The sequence below is a fragment of the Tachypleus tridentatus genome, chromosome 9 (assembly GCF_004210375.1).
Source record: "Tachypleus tridentatus isolate NWPU-2018 chromosome 9, ASM421037v1, whole genome shotgun sequence".
In the NCBI taxonomy this organism is placed as follows: Eukaryota; Metazoa; Arthropoda; class Merostomata; order Xiphosura; family Limulidae; genus Tachypleus; species Tachypleus tridentatus.
Genome location: NC_134833.1, coordinates 3,885,163 through 3,906,576, shown reverse-complemented (window position 1 = coordinate 3,906,576; position 21,414 = coordinate 3,885,163). Strand labels below are relative to the sequence as shown.

Sequence of the window (21,414 nt, the reverse complement as noted above, 5' to 3'; positions counted from 1 at the left end):
TTGTTGTCGCCCTGGCCATACAGTGAAGGAATTTCATCATAGGTAATTAATATTCTGATGTAGCCTTATTTTCTTGTCGTCCTGGTCATGCAGTGTTAGAATTTAAATCACTGGTAACTAGCGTTCCGATGTAGTCTTATCTTCCTGTCGTCCTGGCCATGCAGTGTGAGAATTTCATCACTGATAATTAGTGTTCTGATATAGTCTTATTTTCTTGTCGTCCTGGCCATGCAGTGTGAGAATTTCATCACTGATAATTAGTGTTCTGATATAGTCTTATTTTCTTGTCATCCTGGCCATGCAGTGTGAGAATTTCATCACTGATAATTAGTGTTCTGATATAGTCTTATTTTCTTGTCATCCTGGCCATGCAGTGTGAGAATTTCATCACTGATAATTAGTGTTCTGATATAGTCTTATTTTCTTGTCATCCTGGCCATGCAGTGTGAGAATTTCATCACTGATAATTAGTGTTCTGATATAGTCTTATTTTCTTGTCGTCCTGGCCATGCAGTGTGAGAATTTCATCACTGATAATTAGTGTTCTGATATAGTCTTATTTTCTTGTCGTCCTGGCCATGCAGTGTGAGAATTTCATCACTGATAATTAGTGTTCTGATATAGTCTTATTTTCTTGTCATCCTGGCCATGCAGTGTGAGAATTTCATCACTGATAATTAGTGTTCTGATATAGTCTTATTTTCTTGTCATCCTGGCCATGCAGTGTGAGAATTTCATCACTGATAATTAATGTTCTGATATAGTCTTATTTTCTTGTCGTCCTGGCCATGCAGTGTGAGAATTTCATCACTGATAATTAGTGTTCTGATATAGTCTTATTTTCTTGTCGTCCTGGCCATGCAGTGTGAGAATTTCATCACTGATAATTAGTGTTCTGATATAGTCTTATTTTCTTGTCGTCCTGGCCATGCAGTGTGAGAATTTCATCACTGATAATTAGTGTTCTGATATAGTCTTATTTTCTTGTCGTCCTGGCCATGCAGTGTGAGAATTTCATCACTGATAATTAGTGTTCTGATATAGTCTTATTTTCTTGTCGTCCTGGCCATGCAGTGTGAGAATTTCATCACTGATAATTAGTGTTCTGATATAGTCTTATTTTCTTGTCGTCCTGGCCATACAATGTAGGAATATTACGTCTGGTTACTGGTGTCATTAATCTTATGATTTTGTTAACTTTTGTTTTACCCAATAATTTGTGAAATTTCAGTTTCTATAATATGTGAATGCTGTTAGACTGAACAAACATACTTTTTTGTATGTTTTATTATATTTTGGTGAAGTCGTTATGACGTTCTATAGTCACAGTCGCTCTTTGTTGCAACAAAATTCCATTTACGATGTGCCAGTTTGTACGGTTTTCTTGCGATCGTGTCTACAATCATTTTGTGATTTACCGTGATCGTTGTGAATTACTTGTTCCACAGTTAATTCTTGAGGAAATGGGTATCTTGGGGTGTTGTTTAGGTTCTCAATTGTGGATCATAAGCTTTGTAACTTTATTATCCTTCACTGAAAAGTGGTGAGATATCCAGCCATATAATAACGCGTTTTCGAATGTTTGTGAAATCACTGTGAATCAAATATATAGACACTAAACATGTCGTTCCTGACAGTCTTCGTAATTAGCACTTGCAAAGCTCTCCTACAGGTTTTATTAACTTTCTGTTAGCACTGTATAGCTTTTATTATCCTTTAAGCACTAGTATTCTGATAATACAATAAAATATTATTTAACATCTCTCTCTACACGTGTAAGACATTCAGATTTCAAACTAAATTTAACATAGGACAGTGTGTAATAGGACAAGCTATTACAATAATGAATAGGCCATTTTGGTTCTGCAGAATTTTAATATTTTTGTTAAACACATATTATAGCCTGTTTCTGTGTAGACTATTCTCATTTTTTCTTACAAGATTCAAATTTTTCAGTATGTATTTCTATTATCTAAGTAAATTCTAATATTTTCCTGTTTACCAAATTACACCAAAGATTTTAGGTTTATATCCTGTTGTATGTAATAACTGTAGTAACGATTTTATTTTTAAGAGCTGCAGTATTCATTTCCATAGCACTTATATTTTCAGTGATTTTTTTTTCTTGTTTAAAATAAATTAGACCAACCTGAAATATCTCCAGCGAAGGAACATAGGGTCGAAACTGTGAATAGTCATACACAATATTTAAATCGGTGGATTTATTTTTATCTTTCTGAAACTTTCCCTTTCCCCGAAGCACGACTTGTACAGGAATAGAGCGAGTGCCCACATCAGGCGGGAATTCAAAGCCAGGACTCCATCTAGAGTCTAAAATAAATGAATTTTAAATAAGCAGTTCATTAGAATATCAGTAATTTTGAAATTGGCTAAAATGCTGGTTTCATTTACATATTTGTTTCTGTTACCTATAACGGATAAAACTACATAGTAATTATTAGTAACTTTTAAGTATTTGTAACATTACTGTAGTAATGCATATACGAAAGTTGTAATATGGTTAGTGTACCGTATTACCTCATCTGTATGGTACATTATACCATACTTCGCTTTTATTGTACGCTATGTAACACTTATTTCATCTGTGGGGTATACATCACTATAATTACATTATCTGTAAGATTTAATTTACCATACTGACTTCGTTTGTATGATATGTACTATACTTACTTTATCTGCACTCCATAGAGCTAAATATTTGCTTCATCTTTATTGTCCGGCGTATGGTATTTAATTTTATTTCAGGAAAGTAAAATGATAAACCCATAAGTTGTTACGTTTTACGAGTAAAAATTGCTCACCGTAGTTAAGTTTATTATGATTTACTGTATCTGAATTGGGTTAAACGTGTATATATCCCAGAGGACAATTCAAAAGTTTTGAGATAACTTTTATACCTTTTTCAGGAAAATTGATAACAATCAAGCTGAGATAGAACAGAACAAACAGAGTTTATAAATCTGATCTCTTCACTTCTAATATATTGTACTTTGCCATTGCGCTTTTAGTAATAAACAGTTTGCTTTTACTTAAGTTCAGTAATAACTAGTTTTATTTATGTTGGGAAAATAACGTTCTTAAGCTACTGCAGTAATTTAAATTTACATTTTAAAACTTTTTATAGGTTTTCTACAACTGAATATCAAACAATCGTACGGTAACTGAAACATCGAAATAAACGTAATGTTTAAGACGGGTTGATATTAGCTATGAACACTTTTCCTACTAGCTTACTGTTTGAATTGTTTAAAACACAGAATAACATAAAAATTTGCTTTCATTAAAGAAAGCAACAGAGTTAAGTAGATCAGACAATTATTTAAAATAGTAGTAGTGTTCAGACAGTTCTAATTAAACGTTAGTGTGCTTGTTGGTTTTTTTCGTAAAATAACAGCACCAGCGAGTAAAAGGATGTAAATTATATTTTCGATGTCATAATTTAGTTGTATACTATAGGGAGCTTGAAAATAATTAGAATTACAAAGAAAGATGAATAAAGTTGCAGAAAGTAGTCTTAGAATATGAAGAACGTTCGTGATCTGGAGTTTTACAGAATCTTAAGGAACTAGAGTAGTTTATAAATACGAATAGTCAGTGCGTGACATCATTCAATGAAGTATTCAAGAGTGTTTTAGATCTGTTTTTATTTTCAAAATTAAGTAAATTAGTTTTAGGTACCATAAACAATGAATTTTTGAAATGTTTTTGTGAAGTTAGGCCTAGACGAAATACACGCATTTGTTATGTGAACAAGATAATTTGGAATTATTTTTGTCAAATAATTCAATAGAACCCTACGAACGATAGAGCAATGTTAGAAGATCGGTACCAGGAGTGGGATTATTTTGGTGAAAATTAAACAGATCCTTGACTAAACTTAAACATTCAAATTTAAAACACAGTCAAAGAGAAAGAGATATGAACATATTAGAAATGAAATGACAATGGAAAGAATAACAGTAGCATTAAAAGATGATAAAAAGATGGGATTATTTTGGTGAAAATTAAACAGATCCTTGACTAAACTTAAACATTCAAATTTAAAACACAGTCAAAGAGAAAGAGATATGAACATATTAGAAATGAAATGACAATGGAAAGAATAACAGTAGCATTAAAAGATGATAAAAAAGACAAATAATTTAAAAATACTAAGAAGGAAAAGAGAGAAAGTTAAAAATGGACTAAGTAGGAAGGAACAAGAAAATGAGATAGAAAATTAAAAGGAGAAAGAGATAGGAATTTTGGACAGGATAACATATAAAACCTCTAATTAAGAATTAAAAACAAAAACATGTTTGAAGACAAGACTGGCAAAGATATTAGAGATGTACATAGAGATTATAACAACAAACGTTAAGAATTATAGAAAGGCAATAATGACAAAATTGAAGTACAATGAAATTATTGAGATAGAAAAGAGTATCAGTGAGGTAGAAAATAACACAATTCAAAATGAAAAAGTGGTAAACAAATTGTTAAACTAAAACAGATATAATTTTCTGTTTCCAGAATTTAACTGGTTAATTCACTAATATTACAACACTGAGAAAAACAATAAACTATAATGGAGAGGTGAATAAGTGGAATAGTGAACAACAAACTATTTATGTTGTTGTCTATTTGAAAGAAATAGCTTTAATGACATTAAGTAACTCCCAACTTAGCACATTAAATATTACCTAGCAGTATTATATAAAAGGATTGTAGTGACACACCAGAAGGAAAATCGTTATCCAGAACCAAGATTCCAAAACAGGGTGTAGATGAAAGAAGATACCTTAGTCTACCTTTGAGATGATCTTGTGAAATTAGGTATTTGTCGGTTTGTGATTAATTACATTATAAGTGTCATAAAAGACAGGAAATAATAACGCTATACCTACAAATTTCATTATAATAACCCTATAATACCTATAGAGTACATGATATAGACATTTTTAGAGCTTGAAGAGTACAATATAAGTAGTAGTAATCAGTGTGTATTAATATTATTGAAAATTTAACAAAATGTAAGTTAAGTATTCATTAAAGTGGAATTTCTGTTTAAATGTTGTTTGTAAACTTATGCCTGCAACCTGTGTCAAAATGAACATATCCTACAGCAAACATTTTAGAAGAAATATTTCAATTTGTTATCATTTCCTGTATAGGACTTCGCTTTATTATTACAAAAGAACCAACCAAACGAAAGAACAACATCATAATAACATATTAAAACAACTTGTCTTAGAAAGAACTAAATTCTCTCAGATGCACATCGAGAACCACCAGTCTTATTAAACGAAATGTGAATGTGGTATAGATTGTTTCAAAACAATTTGATACCACATATTTAAATTTCTTTTTCAGTAAGTTATCATTGTTTTTATTTCTTTTTATTTAAACAATAAGATATTGGTAAATTATATAATATGTGTGTCAGTGTACAGATATTGTGAGGCCTATAACAGATTATACTTGCAATAGCTTTATATAGGAATGAGTTTGATATACTGATCTTTCTATACCCTGTTATTTATTTCGTGGATTTCTTTATAACACAGTGCAGCGAACTTGTTGATATGTCGTATTGATTCAGTTAAAGGTTTACAAAAATATTTGTCTGTCAAATTCACAATTAATAAAGACATCGGAAACAACATTTTTCAATTAATAATTCTTAATAATAATAATAATTAGTAATCCCTAATCATTTATCATTCTTGAGTTTTCCTTCACTTTATATTCAAACAAAAACCATAAATAATCATTTGATATGAAAATAACTTACTGCGTTGAATTATTTAAGATAATTCATGACTAAAATTAGTTTCAATGTTTTAGCTAACTTGGCTTTTTAAATCACTGTATTTTTAGATTATCTTAATTATTTTAAATTTAATATGCCAAATACCAAAAGAAAAACGTTTTCAGAATAGTTGAAATTTATTTGTTATGATAAATTAACATCAGAAAGAAAATAGTCAAAAAGTGGTAGAAACTCCCTTTAACTCGTAGTTATTGGATAAAGAAAATTTGGAGAAAGGCTAGCTAGACATTTTGTTCCTCTTTATATAAAGTAAAATAGTGTTAAAATGAATAATAGTAATTAAATGTTGATGAAGGGCTGAATGTCTTCCATTTTGCTGTGTTTTTAAACACTTAGTGTTTTTGAAATGTGCACCATTTTTTTATCAAACTTACTCACCTGTCCATGATATTACTCCTTGCACATTTTTATTAAACTTACTCACCGGTCCATGATATTACTACTTGCTCATTTTTATCAAACTTACTCACCTGTCCATGATATTACTACCTGCACATTTTTTATCAAACTTACTCACCTGTCCATGATATTACTACTTGCACATTTTTATCAAACTTACTCACCTGTCCATGATATTACTACTTGCACATTTTTTATCAAACTTACTCACCTGTCCATGATATTACTCCTTGCACCTTTTTATCAAACTTACTCACCTGTCCATGATATTACTACTTGCTCATTTTTATCAAACTTACTCACCTGTCCATGATATTACTAGTTGCGCATTTTTTATCAAACTTACTCACCTGTCCATGATATTACTCCTTGCACATTTTTATCAAACTTACTCACCGGTCCATGATATTACTACTTGCACATTTTTTATCAAACTTACTCACCTGTCCATGATATTACTACTTGCACATTTTTTATCAAACTTACTCACCTGTCCATGATATTACTCCTTGCACCTTTTTATCAAACTTACTCACCTGTCCATGATATTACTACTTGCTCATTTTTATCAAACTTACTCACCTGTCCATGATATTACTAGTTGCGCATTTTTTATCAAACTTACTCACCTGTCCATGATATTACTCCTTGCACATTTTTATCAAACTTACTCACCGGTCCATGATATTACTACTTGCACATTTTTTATCAAACTTACTCACCTGTCCATGATATTACTACTTGCACATTTTTTTATCAAACTTACTCACCTGTCCATGATATTACTCCTTGCACCTTTTTATCAAACTTACTCACCTGTCCATGATATTACTACTTGCTCATTTTTATCAAACTTACTCACCTGTCCATGATATTACTACTTGCACATTTTTTTATCAAACTTACTCACCTGTCCATGATATTACTCCTTGCACATTTTTATCAAACTTACTCACCGGTCCATGATATTACTACTTGCTCATTTTTATCAAACTTACTCACCTGTCCATGATATTACTACTTGCACATTTTTTATCAAACTTACTCACCTGTCCATGATATTACTACTTGCTCATTTTTATCAAACTTACTCACCTGTCCATGATATTACTACTTGCACATTTTTTATCAAACTTACTCACCTGTCCATGATATTACTACTTGCACATTTTTTATCAAACTTACTCACCTGTCCATGATATTACTACTTGTACATTTTTATCAAACTTACTCACCGGTCCATGATATTACTACTTGCACATTTTTTATCAAACTTACTCACCTGTCCATGATATTACTACTTGCACATTTTTTATCAAACTTACTCACCTGTCCATGATATTACTCCTTGCACCTTTTTATCAAACTTACTCACCTGTCCATGATATTACTACTTGCTCATTTTTATCAAACTTACTCACCTGTCCATGATATTACTACTTGCATATTTTTTTATCAAACTTACTCACCTGTCCATGATATTACTCCTTGCACCTTTTTATCAAACTTACTCACCTGTCCATGATATTACTACTTGCTCATTTTTATCAAACTTACTCACCTGTCCATGATATTACTACTTGCATATTTTTTTATCAAACTTACTCACCTGTCCATGATATTACTTCTTGCACATTTTTATCAAACTTACTCACCAATCCATGATATTACTACTTGCTCATTTTTATGAAACTTACTCACCTGTCCATGATATTACTACTTGCACATTTTTTATCAAACTTACTCACCTGTCCATGATATTACTACTTGCTCATTTTTATCAAACTTACTCACCTGTCCATGATATTACTACTTGCACATTTTTTATCAAACTTACTCACCTGTCCATGATATTACTACTTGCACATTTTTTATCAAACTTACTCACCTGTCCATGATATTACTACTTGTACATTTTTATCAAACTTACTCACCTGTCCATGATATTACTACTTGCACATTTTTTTATCAAACTTACTCACCTGTCCATGATATTACTACTTGCACATTTTTTATCAAACTTACTCACCTGTCCATGATATTACTACTTGCACATTTTTTTATCAAACTTACTCACCTGTCCATGATATTACTACTTGCACATTTTTTATCAAACTTACTCACCTGTCCATGATATTACTACTTGCACAGTAGCTTTTAATTCCTCTATGTAACCACACAGATCCCACTGATGAGCCACTGTTCCTTTAACAAACGCTGGACCTAAGTAATAATAGCCAGCTCCTGAAGATTGTAAAGCCGTGACAAGGCTGCCTAGTAGTCCAAGAGGTCCCAGAATACGTTCTTGCAGAAAAAAGTCTGTCGGATCCATGTCAAATAGTTTCTCTGTCGTGCATATACTTTCTTAAATAACAAAACAAAACAACTATTAACGGATATTGCTAGAAGGGAATAAACATAACAGCATGATTTATCATGTTTATGGCAAACTCCTATTTTCTAAATATTGCAGTTTCATTGACAGAAAATGTTTATAACTAGAGAACTAATGAAACGGGAATGACCAGTGATTAGCATGCCGGCCAGCATATTCCAAGGCTTAGGATATAATATGACAAGGTTGAACACGTTTCGTACATTTATGGCATTATTATATTTAATGCTATTTCTTGGTTAAAGGTGGATTTATAGATAGAGGGCGCTCTGGACTGATTGCTCTTTTCATTCCTCTTTGATTTTAAACCATCTGAACGTGAGCAAAATGTAGTCTGGGGAAACTTATGTTTTTCTTCACCCTGCTCAAGATCTATAGATAACTCAACTAACTAATTGTACTAGCTATATTAATAAGGTAAATGTTAGTTAAATATATTCAAAACTCAACAAGGGAGAGGTTAGGTGAAAAACACATCAACAGGCAATCAAAACCGCGAGACCGCGAGGTGGAGATTTGAGACAAAACACGATTTGTAGTTTCTGCAAGATAGTATAAATTTATAGTCCTAATACCCTACTATCAATTTTGACTGACTGCTATTTTTTTCATCCACAGTTATATATGAGAGGTAATTGTTCCTGAATTCTAGGGTCTCTGACCTTACCTATATATTACATACAGAGAATTTAGGTTATTTGTTGAACTTTATGTCAAGCTACACGAGGGGTCGTATTTGCTAGCCTTCCCTAATTTAGAAGTTGTAGATAAGAGGGAAGGCAGCTAGTGAAAACTATCCACTGCTAACTCTTGAGCTACTACAATCGACAATAGATAATTATATTATGTTAACTTCTGTCACTGAGAGACGTTTAGTTATCCCCGTCTTTCCTTCATCTTGGTTTTCCCAGTTAAGGTAGAAAACAATTAATACTTGAACTCCTACCTATCTTCAAGTTAGATGATAATTTATTTGATGGAAAGTGTTCCACACTCAATACTTTAAGATCTTTGATAATTAAACAAAAATTCTTAATGAAAATGTAAACATACTTTATTTCTAGTACGATATAAAGTATTAAAAAAATTCATTTCGTGCTATACCTAAAGGGAAACTTTGGTATTTCATCATTATTCCTTACCATACGAATTGGAATGTATATGTAATACAACTTCCTCGTTCATACTGTAAATGTATTTAAACCTTTCACCACCGGAAACGAATTCGATAGTTGTCATTCTTTTGTTTCTGTCAACAGATTCAATAACTTCCTCTGAAATCATTTCATTCATGTAATTGATTTGAATATTTGTTGAATAACTTTCCATCGGTTCAGGCGGAGGTGGACCTAGTAGAAAAAAGTTTGTTTTTTAAATCATTTGGTGATAGGACAGAGATTTAATTGATTAAGTTTCAGATTTCATTAAACAATGTTTGTAATCCCTTTGTAATGGACTGTTGTGTTACTAATACCAATTCAAGAGAAAGTTTAAAAGTTTCAATTTTCCATAATGATATAGTTATTTTTTTCATTTTGATAAGACTGTTTAAATGTTTGTTTGTTTCCTGAAATACCCTCAACAGCTCAATGGCAAGTTTATAGGCTTGTAAGGTATCGAACAGTGACAACCAAAGGGTAGTTGGGTAACTGTGTTGTCTAATGTTTAAGAGGAAGCAGTCGAAATTAAGAAAAAAAAAGAATACCATTACTAAAAGTATCTTACCAGGATTTCCACTTTGAGGAACACAAATCTCAGGGTTGTGCTGACACCAAGAAATTTTGACTATAAATAAGATCAGCGTCAACTTGTGGGAGATTTCTGAAAACAATTATAATGTCCCATAATTGTATAAAATTTTGAATAAATAAATTGTTATCGGCATTCACTGACACAAAGCAGATTACAATTTTAAAAGACAATATCAGTTAATTTGTTAGAATTATCAAACAATTAAAATTTGATAGCTACAAAATTTTAAATAACACAGTTTGATCAGCACCTTGTTAGTTAATGTGCAGTAATGTTATTCTAAACAACACAGTTTGATCAGCACCTTGTTAGTTAATGTGCAGTCATGTTATTCTAACTAACACAGTTTGTTCAGCACCTTCTTGATTAGTGTGCAGTCATGCTATTCTGAATAACACAGTTTGGTTAGTACCTTGTAAGTTAATGTGCAGTCATGTTATTCTAAGTAAAACCGTGTGGTTAGTACATTGTTAGTTAATGTGCAGGCAGTCATGTTATTCTAAATAACACAGTTTGGTTAGCGCTTTGCTGGGTAATGTAAAATAATGATTTTTGTTTGTTTTTTTCTGTAAATTTCGATACACTCAAGGAGTTCATAGAATTTTAAATCAGTTAAAGTGAGTTTGTGGTTTTATTGTGGTCGGTTTGTGCTTGAAGGCAGTTCAACTTTTGACTCTGCCAGGTGCAAGAGAAACATTTTTGTCGTTTTTGAAAATACGCCTAAACAAGTGGGATTGTTTGTTTTGAATTTTCGCGCAAAGATACACGGACGAAATTGTGAGCATATTTCAAGAGGAATTCGAACCCGCGACCCTCAGGATTATGAATCTAACAGCGGGATGAGAAAGATATGTAAATATACACACATTTTCATCTTATTTGTCGGTCAATCTTGCTTCCAGAGTTCATTTCGTATACCTCAGCTCAGAAGAAGCGTCACCATGTGTCAATGCTGCCTGTCTCATTAGTCATCTTTAAAGTTAAGTAACTTAATAATGTGTGTAATACTATCTTCATCTGCATATTATTTGGTTGAAGCATTTGTAAATGTATTTATTTGTCTGATTTTTAAAATACATATTGAAAATTCTGTTGAAAAAACGAACTTGGCAGTAGTATTGAATTATACCTCAATCATTTAACGCTTGAAATATCACAGCTTAGAGAAATCTAGTCGATTTAGTTTTAAATTTAATAAAAGTGACAAAAGTTTTAACGAAAATCAACTACTGAGTACAATTTGTTTGTTGTTAGACACAGAGGTACATAATACGTAATTTGTATTGTACGCACCACGGATCTCAAAACCCAAATTTTAGCGTTGTGACTTTCAGGTTTACCACCGAACCACCGTGGATTTATTCAAAACTGAAAGTTCACTATAGTAAGGTTCATGTTTTGCAAATATTACTGTGCACTTTTAAGGAAGCTACTAGTAAAGATGTTCAAATTATATGTAGAGTTTGTAGGTTGGAAACTATCGTAACTGAAGTTGAGGAAATAGATAAAGAGACGTATTTACTGTGGGAAATGCAGGAGGATATTTTTACATGCTAAGAATAACAATGACATTCAGGAAGTTAGAGGTTAGGGTTAAAAGTTGTGAACTTAATTGTAAAGAACTTATTTTATTAAGAAACAGATTTCAGCCTTGGATGTTGTTTTGGTTTTATTTTACACTACACAAGAAACAGATTTCAGCCTTGGATGTTGTTTTGGTTTTATTTTACATTTAAATTAAAGAAAAGAGAAAACGCCTATAATCCAACTCTGTTTCTAGGAAGATATGAAATTTCACTTAATTTGTGGGTTTTGTTTGCAAGTGGTACGTACTTTTAAGAAAGCTGGCTGTGAAGATGTGTACCTTGTTTGTAGGTTGTCCTAATTAAAGTAGAGACAATAGATAAAGATAAGTATAGATTGTAGGGAAATGGTGGCAGGATTTCAAGAGAAATTTATTCCTTTACATATAAAGAATACATCAGCTAACAATGAATTTCAGGAAGTTAGAAGCAGTGTTGTTAGAGCTAGTAAGGGTGGATTTGTTTGAAGTGAACCTATTATTTTGAGCAACAAATTTCAGCCCATGGTTTATAAAGATGGAAAGGGGAACTAATGGAAGGAAGGAAAACAATGGGTCAGAGGATATAGATGAGGTTATAGTTAGAGGTGATTCTTTGATGAGACATGTGGGTAGGATGGACTGGGGAGTGCATAGCAATAAAAGAATGAGATTATACTATCGTGGAGCACAGGTAGAAGAAATAAATGACAGAGGAAGAAATATAATGAAATGGACTGGCAATGGTGTAGTTTTTGTTGTGTATTTAGGGAATAACGATATAAGAAAGAGTAAGTCACATAAGCTAATTAATATGTATTGATAAAAGCATTTAAAGATAAAGGCCACATTAGTGGTGTCAGAAATACTGTAAACAACTAATTGTGGAGATGAAATTTTGAGTAGCTCATTAAGGCTAAACACTAAGCTGAAATTAATATGTAAGGATGAGTAGGTTAGTTAATTCAACTTGTGCAATCAGTTTAGTGGGAAAAGGAAACTTTTTGGATTGGATGGTTTATAATTAAGTAGGAAAGGGTCTGGCATGTTTGCAAGGGTTATTAACTTAGCTGTAATGGAGGTTTTAAACTACGAATAGATTGTAGTGAGAGCAAAGATTAATAGAAATTGGAATTGAGATATAGAAGAAAGTTTAGCATAGGAAATAAGTATAAACGCAGTTATGAGAATAGGCTTAATTGTTATTATTGTAATGCTAGAAATGTAACAAATAAAACAGATGACCTTAGGGCATTAGTAGAATGGAGAATTTTTACGCAATGGAAATAACTGAAACATGGTCACATATAAATGGTGTGGACAATAGAAATGTCTTTCAAATACAAGGATACAGGCTATTTAATGGGGATAGAATATTAAAGTGGGGGGTGTGACATTTGACTTTCTGTTAGTGGGTATAAAGGGGGAAAAACTCTTAGGGAAAATGTGTTAAGACCACCAGGTGAAACTTTGGAAATTAGTGAAAAACATACAGTGAGATTGAGATTTCAGCAGCTAATGAAGTCATAATTATGGGTAACTAATTTCAGACATGTAGATTGGGAAACACTAGAGTCAAACCATGAAAGAGAAAGGTTTTTGGAAACTGTTCAAGGTGTATTTCTTTACCAGTTTTTTAACATAGAAATGATTGAGAGGATGGAAATTGGAGAACACCTAGGTACATATGATCATTGCTGTTTTAGGTTTGATGTGTAACTGCCAAATGCGTGCGGGCCATGGAAGCAAGGAAAGCTTCCCCAATTTATGTTAAAAATATCAATTTTTGATAATCAGCTAAATATGGTGTTGTGAACTTGCAACTGATTCACACAGAACCACTCTACTATACTGTACATAATCAGTAATCACCTTGTATGGATGAAAGCATTGTTGGAAAAATCTGGACTAGAACTCGCAAAATGCTTCCTTTTTTGGATTGATTTTAGGATTTTGACCAACTAGAAAAGGCTATATTTCTACCTAAAATTTTTGTTATATAATATTATTTAAGCTATGAAATGCTTGTTAGATTAAATGTTTCCTGAATAAAAATTTTCAAATGCATACACGTATTTAAAATAACAACGTATCTTGAATGTTACATTGGTCTCTTCTACGGCGTAAAGGAAACAATACCAGTTCCTCTTACTTCAAAACACATGCAAAACTAGGCCTATTGACAATTTGTATTTAGATATTAAAATAATGAAAACTTTACCAACAAGTAGTGGAATAGACCGAAACGTTATAACGCTCCCATGGCTGTAAATAATACTGTTATTTTTTATACTCATACATTTTTTGTGAAGTGCACTTTTCAGATTTGAATATATATTCAAAGATAATAAGAAAAATTTGTAACCGTATGATTGAAAACTAATTAGTGAACAAGTTTGGTACAAAATGTTTTTGTGATAAAGAAAGCGTCATCAGAAATGGTAGACCGATGCTAGCTCTGAGTCTGATTGGAAGAACAAAGCAGTGCGTTCAAAAATTCAGTGTAAACTTGTGTGAAAAGACATCTTGGTTAACTGCAGGTCGCATATGTTATTTATCAGTGAATTTGTGACAAGAAACTCAAGCAGATTTTATGATTTAAATGATATGCATGAGGCAGTTAAAAAGACATGAAAATTTCTCCTATAATATATTTTCAACTCTAAGCCTAGCTAGACTCGTTCCTCCAATAATGTATTTTCAACTCTAAGCCTAGCTAGATTCGAAAAATTACAGATTAAATTCCAACTAGATATAGCCAACATGAAATAAATGTGTAGGCGCACGATGAAACAAATGTGCAGAAAAACAGAGTCATTATGAAAATTCCATTTAGAGAAATGTAATGTCGTTGTTGTTTTTTGGCATGTCAAATAGAATCGAATCCAGAATGACTTCATTAATTGTGTAGGGGAAGTACTGTTTAATAAAATTAAAAGCGAAATAAGTGATTCACCATTTGTGGCTTTTATTTTAGATGAAACTACTGATGCAAAAACCATTTCTCAACTTTCTGGTGTTGTGCGGTAGGTAACTAAAGATGGTGAAATGTGCGATGGATTTCTGGGGTTTCCGAATGTTAGTGCAGATCGAACAGTTCTAGGTTTATACAAGACAGTGTTTAATTTACACGACGAATTAAATATTGGCCCAAAATGTGTTGTGCAAATATATGGTGTGGCAAGAGTGATGTCAAGTGAGCTGAATGAGCTTCAAAAGAAAGTTAGAGATAAGTATAAAAAACTCTTTCCATCATTCATTGTATGGCACGTAGATTAAATTTAGTGTTGTCGTAATCTATGACAAAGATCAAGGAGTGTGACAGATTTTTTTGTAAAATTTAAATCATTAGCTCTGTGTTTTGTAAAATCAACAAAGTGTTTGCACCTTCTAGATATTGAACTGAAGAAAAGACTCCACAAAGTGGATCCGACATGTTCGTTATCTTATTTCAAAATATTCTTGGTCATTTTGGCAACTGGGATACTGAAACCTTTACCTGTTCCAAACACAGAATCTCAGATATCTAACTACTGTCATGTTATATGTTGTAAAACCAGAATGTATAAATAGCAACTATAGTCTGATTATCTGTTATAATATCAGAATGTACAAATTCCAACTAGGGTCTAGATGCCTGTTATAAGACCAGAATGTACAAATATTAACAACCGTCTGGTTATCTATTATAATACAATAATGTAAAAATAGTACCTACGGTCTTCTTATCCGTTATAATACCAGAATGTATAAATACTAACTACGATTTAATTATCTGTTACAATACCAGAATGTATAAATAGCAACTATGGTCTAATTATCTGTTATAATATCAGAATGTACAAATTCTAAATAGGGTCTAGATGCCTGTTATAAGACCAGAATGTACAAATAGTAACAACCGTCTGGTTATCTATTTTAATACAATAATGTAAAAATAGTACCTACGGTCTGGTTACGCTGCACAACAATTTTTTTTCAAAAGTTTTGTTTCCTGAAAAGTTTTTGTCGATTGTGACAGGTACCTGGTGGGAATACACAAATATGGTTTTGGTTTTGCTTCATCACATAGGAACTCTGAGAAATAGACAGTTAACTGTTAACCGGCAATAACGTATTTAATTGCGTTTATGTTTCTAATACGCTATTAAGTTCAACATAATTAAAAGTGTTTTGCTCCTGATTTTCGTTGTATTCAATGTCCGGTGCATCACGTTGCAGTGTCCAACAGTAGTCATCAAGCATTGATGGATTCCATTTGTCATGATATCGTTTTCCCATTTTAGCAATGTCCTGATAAAACTGAATATTTCGATGAAACGGTACGTGATGGGCAAATTTGGATGTGATTTTCGTGATCAGCAGCCAAAAATCTATAAGTAACACCTAACAGTGTTCAAGAAGCAAAAACTTTGTTGCGCAATAGTATCTATTATAATATCTTAATGAATAATTAGTAACAACGGTCTAGTTATCTGTTACAACACCAGAATGTATAATTAGTAACAACGGTCTGGTTATCTGTTATAATACCAGAATGTATAAATACTAACTACGATTTGGTTATCTGTTATAATACCACTATGTATAGATACTAACTACGGTCTGGTTATCTGTTATAATACCAGAATGTATAAATACTAACTACGGTCTGGTTATCTGTTATAATACCAAAATGTATAAATACTAACTACGGTCTGGTTATCTGTTATAATACCAAAATGTATAAATACTAACTACGGTCTGGTTATCTGTTATAATACCAGAATGTATAGATACTAACTACGGTCTGGTTATCTGTTATAATACCAGAATGTATAAATGCTAACTACGGTTTGGTTATCTGTTATAATACCAGAATGTATAGATACTAACTACGGTCTGGTTATCTGTTATAATACCAGAATGTATAAATACTAACTTCGGTCTGATTATCTGTTATAATACCAGAATGTATAAATACTAACTACGGTCTGGTTATCCGTTATAATACCAGAATGTATAGATACTAACTGCGGTCTGGTTATCTGTTATAATACCAAAATGTATAGATACTAAGTATTTCACAAAAAGTTTTAAAAACTCGATATTTTTGTACGTAAAACATGGTATAATTTGCGCGATTGTCATGGTAGGAAAACGTATCGGCCATAGAAGCGGCGTTTGGGTTCTTTTCTTGATGACAAGAAACACTTGAAATAAAAACCTCTCAATACGGTTAGTATAGGTATTAACACTTTTAATGATAAGCAAAGAACAACGTTGTGACCTTCCTAGGTCATCCATCATCAGGAAGGTCGTTGTTCTCTGCTTATCAGTAAAAGAGTTAATACCTATATTAGCCGTTCTGATATACACTTGTTTCTTTTTTTTTACCTTCTTTCAAAATTCAACTCTTATTGTTGTGCTTTCCCAGTGTTTTACGTAATTAATTAATAGACAATCATTGGCCTAAAATTTGTTTTACGGGCAGAAAATTAAAGGTCACGGATCAAAGTAAGAATTTGGTATAACTGAGAAAAACCATTCTTCAAATACGCCTTATGGTTGCTGTTGTAGTAGAAACTTCAGGTGAATTTATTTAGTATTAGAATGTGACGGCGACTTATTTACACTGTTTTCCTCTATAAGAACACTTGTACATAATGTTAGATGTATAAGACATTTGTGTGTCTTCTATCTCCACACTGTGTGTACAGAATAGCCCGTAAGTCCCTACCCATCCATATGTTATTATGTTATATTCAATTACGCATGTATTATAAATTTGTTTCTTTTTTTCAGAGAAATATGACCTATGTAAGCCCATTTACACTTGAAAATGTCTCACAGAACACGACTTTGCATAATATTATGCAGCGAGAATGAGGGACAGCACACAGATACAATGGATACATAAGATATATGGATGGGTATGGGCTTACGGGTTACCCTGTAGTTTATCGAAAACTTAATTATTTTCTGTGTGAGGACGTGGCGTCATCTACATGTGTAGTTAAAACTTGCTTAGAGAAAATATAATAAATGTTAAATAACAGCATAATGGGTGTGATGGTGGTAGAAATGAATTTGACATCCCCCCTTCCATTATCGTTTTCCTGTTCCAAACTATCGTTCTACAAAGATGGATTGAGATTGGTCCAGTAACATAGGGCGATAATACTATCCTAAAGAAATGGTTTATGTAATAATAATTTAAAAAGCAGATTATATAATGTTACTATTCTAAAGAAAACAAATTGTATAATAATACTATCCTAAAAAAACAGGTTACATAATAAAACTATCCTAAAGAAACAGGTTACATAATAAAACTATCCTAAAGAAACAGGTTATATAATAAAACTATCCTAAAGAAACAGGTTATATAATAAAACTATCCTAAAGAAACAGGTTATATAATAAAACTATCCTAAAGAAACAGGTTATATAAAGAGAAGTAACCTGCATTAGTTACTGATGACGACCTTGTTATATCCCAGTAAGTGAGAGCAGATAGCCCTCGTGTAGCTTTGCGCGAAATTTAAATCAAACCCAATAATCAGTAACTTCCCGCGACTACATAAATATATATATAATCAGATTACTTCATGACAATATCATTATTTTCTTATGTTTTCCTATTCTTGTAGCAAACAAGGACAAAGTATAGCTTCTTATCATGTTTAATTCCTTTGTTTTCAACGCAGCGTTCTTTGTACTGTACAAGTCCTCAATCACAGTAAACTTTTCGGAGTATTTTCTAGATTCGTTTAGTAGCCCTGCTAAATTGTAATATTTTAAATATAATACAATCGTTTCATTTAGAAATGAAATAAGGAAAAGACGCACGTCTGTGACATAAAAACAAGAGACGTGTGTTTTTACCTAAGTGAATCATTGTTTCTTTCATTATTTATTTATTTGTCCAAATCTTACGGTCTTTTCTACTGTATATTTAATTTAGTAACTTTGTTCTTCAATTATTTTTATGGCAATTCTTTAAAATATTTCAGTATTTTCTGAAAATGGCTGAATCTAACTTTATGAAACATTTTATAGTTTTTGTTTCAATCTTTTAAATGTTAAATAATCATTTATATTGTTTGGCATATCCGACTTTTAAGCAACACTATATAACACAAATTTTGTTCCTGGATAGTATGTGTTATTTCTTAATTATTTATGTTGTAAAAGTACAGAAAATGGCCATTATTACCTTCAAACTTTGCTTTTGTGACCTGGATAATGAAATTTAGAAATTAACCTATTTTCTATGTAAAAATGGGCAAATTTGCACATTTTCATATACATAAGGTCTGAATAAAACAACATATGAATCAAGATTTACACGTATTTATACTAAAATTATACAGAAATTAACAAAAATGTTTAGAAGTGAGTAGTTTTTGAGATTTGCGACTGTAATGTAAATCACTTTCACGTAGCAGCCCTCAAGTGTAGTCTACCATCGTGTTTTCATTATTCTCTCCCAGCTCACAAAAGCAAAATTTGAAGATAAAAATAGGTCTTTTCCATTTACTTTAGACAAAAACAATTGGGAAATAACACTTTTTGTCCAGGAACAAGAAAAAAATAAAATTTTGTTACATAGTGTAATTTATTGACAATTGCTGAAACCAAGGCTATAAAAGTGAAATGGCCCGGTATGATCAGGTGGGAAAAGACTGGTAATCTTCGTTTCGCGGGTTCGAAACATACTCGCCCTTTCAGTCTTGGGAGCGTTATAATGTTTTGGTCAATCCCATTATTCGTTGGTAAAAGAGTAGCCCAAGAGTTGGCGGTGGGTCGTGATGAGTAGCTATCTTCCCTCTAGTCTTACAATGCAAAATTCGGGACGGCTAGCGCAGATAGCCCTTGTGTAGCTTTGCTCGAAATTCAAAAACACAAAGAAACAAGAGCGAAATATTTTAAACTAATTTTTCAAATTAGCCAGGACTGTACAACAGTTTCTTTGAATAACGAATAAGGTTATATTATTTTATACGGAGATAAAATAGCGTGTGATGAAATAGGATCGAACAAAATAAGTATAATTACAGATATCTTTTGAAGAATCGATATATGAAAGGTTTATCGCTATTTTATTTATAAGAGTTCTTACTGGTCTTAAGCAGTAACTGGTTATTACATCAATATTTCTCAGGTTCTAGTTCACTGAAAGCTGCTACAATACACTGCAGGCTATATACCTCTACCTTTCCGATTCAAATTCAAAGGTACAACAATTATCTTTCTGACCTGATTTATATGCATTTGGCATTGTGTTTACCCTTTGAATAACGATATAACCAAACAGAATGTCTTTGAAGGCGAAAGTTTTATATATATATTATACCAGTGCCATAGATATATCTATACCAGTGCCGTATGTATATGTATACACACACACGACTTGTTTGTATAAAGGGCTGTGTTCTGCCTCCACGGGTATCGAAACCCGGTTTTTAAACATACAAGTCCGTAGACATACCACTGTGCCTCTGGGGGGCTATACACACAGCACTGAAATAAATAATTTAAAAAGCATTTCTTTTTAAAACAAGGCGTTTATCGTTCACGAACATAATAAAAGTATAAAAAAACTCACCACTGAAATAAATCATTGTCTGGAAATGTGGAGTGAAATCCAATTTGTCCAAACAGTCGCTTCAATACCTGCAGTCGTGCTTTCTGTTCAACATCCCCAGTCTTTTCTCTATAGAAACGCCCACTGCATCTAATATCAATAATCTCTTAACTAAAAGCAGTAGTAACAAAAGGTACATCGATAACGCTCTTTTCAATGACTTGGAGATGATAGCATACAAGATACCATCGAAACATGTAGATTATCTGACGAACAGAGTCTTGACAATTATAGATAAACTTAGATCGAATGTTAATAAAAGTCCTGTTTGTTTTTAATTACTGTAATGTACTATTAAATTAATAGTTATTAAGACAGTTAGGCTCTTTTCTTATCAATGTGAACGTGTGTAGTCTCACGAGAAACGATTTTAGATCATTCTGACGACAATGCACATGATAAGAATGTATTTTGTTTATATCTGATTCGATGTAGAACCTTATAAATATATTGCACGTTGTGGTTTCTCTTTTAAAACTAAGCTTCTCAGGCTTCTAATTGTTTATACTATATGAAGAAATATCTTGCGGTAGAGTACGTATTATTTGTTAAAGAAAATTCAAAAATTTCAACTTTTCTTAGATAGCAGTAACCTTGGACTTTCGTAATGACTTTATTATGTAAAGTAGGGACTACGTAATCATTTAGAAGTGATTACTTTAAAATACTTTAATTAAACAATGGTGTAGTAGATGTAATATTACTTATTTAACAGTTATTAGGCTCATTAATTCACAATACTTTCGTTAAAAATAGTATAGTAGATGTAATATTACCTATTTAGCAGTTATACTTTAAAATACTTGAGTTAAAGAATGGCGTAGGAGACGTAATATTATCTGTTT

General features: G+C 32.0%; 1 protein-coding gene across 1 annotated transcript in view; it reads right to left on the bottom strand.

The window, feature by feature from the left end:
* LOC143224680 (uncharacterized) overlaps positions 1 to 20,677 on the bottom strand; it is a 66,500-nt gene extending 45,823 nt beyond the window's left edge. Inside the window, exons 1-5 of the mRNA XM_076452839.1 lie at positions 20,531 to 20,677; positions 10,353 to 10,448; positions 9,770 to 9,976; positions 8,357 to 8,596; positions 2,150 to 2,331 (exon numbers count right to left, since the gene is read on the bottom strand). Coding sequence (XP_076308954.1) covers positions 2,150 to 2,331; positions 8,357 to 8,596; positions 9,770 to 9,976; positions 10,353 to 10,448; positions 20,531 to 20,546 — 741 coding nt within the window. The 5' untranslated portion in view covers positions 20,547 to 20,677. The remainder of the gene's footprint in view (positions 1 to 2,149; positions 2,332 to 8,356; positions 8,597 to 9,769; positions 9,977 to 10,352; positions 10,449 to 20,530) is intronic.
* Between the last annotated feature and the right edge of the window lie 737 nt (positions 20,678 to 21,414).